Source organism: Nymphaea colorata, chromosome 7, assembly GCF_008831285.2.
Source record: "Nymphaea colorata isolate Beijing-Zhang1983 chromosome 7, ASM883128v2, whole genome shotgun sequence".
Lineage (NCBI taxonomy): Eukaryota > Viridiplantae > Streptophyta > Magnoliopsida > Nymphaeales > Nymphaeaceae > Nymphaea > Nymphaea colorata.
The window spans coordinates 6,946,797-6,953,137 of NC_045144.1; the positions used below are offsets into that span (position 1 = coordinate 6,946,797).

At 37.8% G+C, this 6,341-nt stretch overlaps 1 protein-coding gene across 1 annotated transcript; it reads left to right on the forward strand.

The window, feature by feature from the left end:
* Positions 1-1,685: 1,685 nt before the first annotated feature.
* LOC116257709 (probable pectinesterase/pectinesterase inhibitor 20) lies at positions 1,686-6,103 on the forward strand. Its single transcript, XM_031634665.1, has 3 exons — positions 1,686-1,693; positions 5,376-5,642; positions 5,773-6,103. The coding sequence occupies exons 1-3, from the start codon at positions 1,686-1,688 to the stop codon at positions 6,101-6,103; spliced, it is 606 nt and encodes a 201-aa protein (XP_031490525.1).
* The last annotated feature ends 238 nt before the right edge of the window (positions 6,104-6,341 follow it).

Sequence of the window (6,341 nt, forward strand, 5' to 3'; positions counted from 1 at the left end):
CAGGCAACTTCACGACTGAGTTGCATAGCAAGACGCAGCCAACGATCCAGGACAGTTTTGTGGTAGTTAATCTTGTAATAGTGGTGTTTGACATGCATTTGGGTAGTCACATGCTGCTGTGTGACCTGTTTTATAGAAGACTGAGTTCTGTGCACCATCCATCCTGTGTACGCAGTGAGCGTATGGTGAGGGTGAACCTTAATTCTGCAAGAGTATAGGGATAGACCCTACAACATATATATGTATATATATATGTGTGTGTGTGTGTGTGTGTGTGTGTGTGTGAAGTTCCAGTAAGTAGCTGAAAATATCAACTGAAAAAACTTGGTAGCTAGTCATACTAACCAAACCACCTGCTTGGCAGCTTGAATAACGTGACCTCTCTCTCTCTCTCTCTCTCTATATATATATATATATATATATATATATATATATATATATATATATATATATACCCACAATATTGTGTCATTTGGGCATCTAGCTAGACATGCATGTGATTAATTGGTTGACTGAACGCTTAATTTCCTGATCATTATGGCTATGGATGCAGAAGAAAAGAATGCAACGCCCGATATTATTTGTGGAGTCAGTTGCCACAACGGTCGATGCTGCGGATACGGTGAGAGCTGCTGCTCCGGCACTGGATGCTGCCGATCAGGTCAGACATGCTGCGGCTATCTTCTTTGCTGCGATGTTAAGGAGTATGCGGCGTTCGTGGATGCTCACGCTGTCCCTAGCAGGACAGCAGCCCTAGCAAACTGAAACCTTCTCATCTCTGATCTGTTATCGTGTTGATCGTGATGATAGCAGTAACTTATGGTGCATCTAAATAATAAAAGGGAGCATGCTTATTGTCTGCTAGGACAGCTTGCATGCAGGGTGTGGATCTCGTAGTTCTTGTTGTTCGCAAGAACCAGAACCAGTATTTTCGTCTATCGTCTGTGTGTACTTGTCTACTTGTGCAATCGAAATAAATGCGCCGATAGTTGCGCTTAATTACTTCGGTTGAATTTGTTTTGATATATATATATATATATATATTCTACAAGCAGTTCATCGTTTCTTTCCGGTCCGTGTGATAACCACCGCCAATCGACAGCAAAACCAGGGACCTGCTCTCACCCTTTCTTTTTCCTTCTGTCAAATCTTTTCTTATCTTTCTTTGTGGGCATTCAAGTTTGTGGGTGTCTTTTATCTTTTCTTTCTTTCTTTTTTTTTTTTTTCCCCGAAGGACTAAACCACTTAATATACATGCCTTTTGAAAAGGAAAAGCGTTGGTAAATCTGGACCGTCGTATCTTGCTTCGACAAGGCTGTGCGAAAAATGACAACAGATTGACGGCGTAATTGTTTTGAGGGTCGCCTTCGCTAACTAATCTTGCAAGGCAGGTTGTCTACCAAGTGTATGGATATTATTAATGTACATGTACATGACAATAGTCTTAGATTTGTTGTCTTAAAATCCTATCTATATATCTGATTTTTACATGCTAAAAGCGAGTTCATTAAAAACAAACTAATTAAGCTGTTAGAAAAGTCAAACTGTATATATGTATGTGTGTGTATAGAGAGAGAGAGAATATGAAGATAATGGATTGGTAGGGCCGACTCATTAGTTATTAGTTGATTTCCCGACAAGTTGGCGAGATGAGGGGATGAAATCAAACGCATTCTTAGTCTAAAATGGCAAGGTTAGATAATGATATGCACATTGTCAGAACCTGAGAGTGGCGTTTGAGAAACCCCATTTGATGTTTTTTGGGACCCAAAACACAAAGGCCATCTCCATCTCCATAATTGATAGAAAAATAAAAGCATGATCAAGGGAGAAGAGGAGGGTCCATCCACTGACAAGGACATGTAGAGTCCAACATGGTGATGAATGTGATAGCTAACTGACATGGACTTTGGGAGGGAAGTGATGAGTCTTAAAAGCTAAGGCTCGAGGGTCACCCCCACCATGTCTTGGCCATTAACAAGAAAGAAACAACAATGTACTTCAAATTCAAAATCTCTTTCCCCGGCCTCAAATTGGGTCGCTAAAACTACATGTGGTACTGGACCTACCATGTCCAAACCAGTTTCGCAAACAACAAAAAAAGCTAAGCAATCAAATGGGGTTTCTCAAACGCCACTCTCAGGTTCTGACAATGTGCATATCATTATCTAACCTTGCCATTTTAGACTAAGAATGCGTTTGATTTCATCCCCTCATCTCGCCAACTTGTCGGGAAATCAACTAATAACTAATGAGTCGGCCCTACCAATCCATTATCTTCATATTCTCTCTCTCTCTATACACACACATACATATATACAGTTTGACTTTTCTAACAGCTTAATTAGTTTGTTTTTAATGAACTCGCTTTTAGCATGTAAAAATCAGATATATAGATAGGATTTTAAGACAACAAATCTAAGACTATTGTCATGTACATGTACATTAATAATATCCATACACTTGGTAGACAACCTGCCTTGCAAGATTAGTTAGCGAAGGCGACCCTCAAAACAATTACGCCGTCAATCTGTTGTCATTTTTCGCACAGCCTTGTCGAAGCAAGATACGACGGTCCAGATTTACCAACGCTTTTCCTTTTCAAAAGGCATGTATATTAAGTGGTTTAGTCCTTCGGGGAAAAAAAAAAAAAAGAAAGAAAGAAAAGATAAAAGACACCCACAAACATTATTTGAGATTGTAGGCATTGGTATATATATATATTCTACACCTATCATGAATTGATTACAGAGATTTTACTTCTTTGTGGGCATTCAAGTTTAGAGCGATAGAGAGGTTTTAAGATTTTCCTTTCCTTTGCAAGTCCATTTCAAGGCTTCCAAATTGGGGTTAGCAAGGAACTATGAAATCTGGCAGAAAAAACTTTGAAGCATGAAAAGGACCTTTGGACAGAAAATATAAAAGAAAGCATACAAGAGGAGTTGATATATTAATGCATAACAAGTGAAATATGGATAATATACAAGTAAGGACGAGGCTCAAACATTGAGAAAATGCACGAGAGAGAGAGAGTTGAAAGAAGAAAACAGTGTTGGGTCGATGCCCTGCAGCGAGAGAGAGAGAGAGAGAGAGAGCTTCTAAAGAGACGAATAATCTCCTGTCGCGGGAATGAGTTGTCACACTCTTTCCTTGCATCAAAAAGGAAGGTGATTCCCTTCTTTTTCCTTTTCTAGGCAGGAATGAAAAAGGAAAATGAAAAAATTAAAGCGCATCTATCTCCTTGTTATTTTCTCTCAACTGTATAAAATCAAGGGTTGGGAGAGAGAGGGAGAGATAGAGGAAAAAAAAAAGAGACAAGTTGGTAAATATTAGACCACTTTCGTAATGGACACTAAAAGTAATTAATTAATGTGCTTTTTTACTACTAATCCAACTTTATAGATTTGATTTTAATAATGATTCAATGAGAAACATGTACTAAATTAGTCATTTTTTTCACTTTAATAATGTTTTTAATATTAAAAAAAGAAGGACTCTTACTACATCAAAAGTGTGAAGTGTGATAACGGAAAAGTCAAATTATTTTACAAAAATAACTAAAACAAAATTTATATTTAATTAGTGTTTTGGAGCTCAATAGGTTGTTTATATTTGGGTTAAAATAGTTTTCATATCATAGTTTTCATATCAAATTTAAGTGGTCCGGCTTTTGCCTCTTACCTAATTAATAATCTGGTATCTACCAATTACACTCGCTCTCTCAACACACACACACACATATATATATATATATATATATATAATGTTGGCCAACTTGGCAAAACTCCAAAGTCGGCACCTAAACTTGGGAGACTTGGCAAGAATCAGCTCACTCACTGCATCAAGGACTCGTATTGCAATCAACCGAGTAATTGTTTTAAAGTGTAAAAATTCATTTTTATTTTTTAAGTACTTTTTAACCTTTTTTGCTTTCTTTTCCTCTTATGAATTTTTTTTTGAGTGACATGAAAGGAATACTAACTTAACTACTTGCAAATATGTTCTCACTATCTAAATGTCCAAAGGTCCATGGAGAATCACGTGGTTGATAGATATATATATATATATATATATATATATATATATATATATATATATATATATATATATATATATATATATATATATATATATATATATATATATATATATATATATATATATATATATATATATATATATATATATATATATATATATATATTATTTATATATATATATATATTATTTATATTTATATTTATATAGTGATTGGTAGGTACCAGATTACTTGGGTAAGGAATAAAAATCAGACCTCTTAAATTTATGTGAGCAAGTGTTCTAAACAAAGTATGAACCTTTTAATGTGTTTATGAACCCTAAATTAATATAAATCATGTTTTAATTCAAGTCATTTTTGTTAAAAAAAAATCTTTGTACCATCAAACTTTTTATGTTATTAGAGCCGTACATTTTTTATTATTAAAAAAATTAATTAATTAAAAAAAACAACAAATTTAATCAATGGATCTCATCAAATCACTCTTAAGATCACATCTATAAGGTTAGATTTCAAAAAAAATAATTTTAATTGTTAATTTCAATAGGCCTGGTTTTCGTCTTTTTCACAAGCAGTTTGGCTTTTACCAATATATATATATATATATATATAATCTGTTACCCCCGAACACGCACAGCGGACTGCACTTACAAGGTAAATCTTCAAAGCTGGTATCAGGGCGAAGCTGATCCATATACATTGACACATTGTTGGTATCTGAGTTCTCCACTCTTTGTTCATTCATTTTAAATAAGAACCCAACTTATTGTAAGTATCTCTTAAGGTTTATTAAAACATGAATAACTGCATGAATCTATAAAATAAATCACAAACACAACCTTCATAAATGAAAAACGTCATGTTCTTAAAAATGCTAGTTTGCCTTCATTAATAAAAAGAAAGTCACCAATCATACTTTTTAAGTCAATGTCACAACATTTATATACCTACAAGCTTTAATCACGCCTAAAGAAAGGAAATACTAACGTTAAGATATATATATATATATATATATATATATATATATATATATATATATATATATATATATATATATATATATATATATATACTAATGTCAATATTTCTCCTCCTTCTACCTACAAGCTTTAACACAGTCCGGATCTTTCTCCCTCCGTCTCTTTCTCTCTAAGCACGAAGATGTTCGCTCGCTAAACCTCATTAGTACTCCTACCATCGCCTTCTTCTTCTTATTCTTCTCGATTCTGATCAGCCACTTCCTCCAACTCTCCTTCTCACAGGACTTTACCGATGAATCGGTGACGGTGAGCCCAAACCAGGCCTGCAACTTAATCCTCAATCCCTCCTTCTCCAGGTCCCTCATCCCAAGCCAGTCTCGCTCCAACCTCTACGGCTACGGCCGGTACCTGGCAGAGAAGTCCCTCCACCAGTCCGCCACCTTCTCATCCCTCATCGACGGGACCATCCGAGACAACGCCTCCCTCCCATCTCAGGCCGCCGGCGCCCTGGCCGACTGCTTCCTCCTCTCCCAGCTCACCACCGACTTCTTGCTCTCCTCCCTCGCCACCCTCGAATCCAACAACACCACACCAACCTGCCCGACGATCAGGCCGACGACAAGGTTCAGACCCTCCTGAGTGCCATCGTCACCAACCAGCAGACCAGGCCAACTTTTCCCAGCGCGGCCACAAGCTCTACGCCCCGCTGGAGAACGGCACACAGCTCTACAGCCTCTCCCTCACTGTGCTCAGCCGTTCCTGGGCCACCCAGAAGGCCAAGCGCGAAAGGCAATTGCTGGACGAGTTGAGAGTGCGGCGAGATGGCGGGGCCCCTTGGGTCAATGAGCAGGCATTGGAGTTTGCCTCTGGCAGGAGGATGGCCCTCCAGACGGTGGGGAGCGTCGTTGTGGCGCAGGACGGGTCCGGCAACTATCTCACCATCGGCCACGCCATCGCCGCCGCTCCGGCGAAGAACGACGGGAGCAAGGGGTTCTTTCTGATCCGGGTGAAGGCAGGGGTGTACAATGAGTACGTTACATTGGACAAGAAGAAGAAGTACGTAATGATGGTCGGCGGCGCCTGAATGACGATCATCACCAGCCAGCGCAGCGTCGGAGACGGCTCCACCACTTTCAATGGTTACATGTCCCTTGATGCCTAGAGCAATTTTTATGGGTTTGTTGATGAATTTCTAACCTTATTAATTAGCCTGTTACAAAATTAATTTTCATCAATTTCTCGACATATATTGTGTTCATCCTTCTAGCATATAGATAAGTTTTTTTCTTTAAAAAAAAAGTGGATTTTTTTTTTTTGTTGAT

What these genes read in the sequence shown, in the direction of transcription:
- LOC116257709 (XM_031634665.1), top strand. An exon ending in ACGATCAGGCCGACGACAAG is followed by an intron (nt 5,643 to 5,772) that starts GTTCAGACCCTC and finishes CACTGTGCTCAG; the next exon opens with CCGTTCCTGGGCCACCCAGA.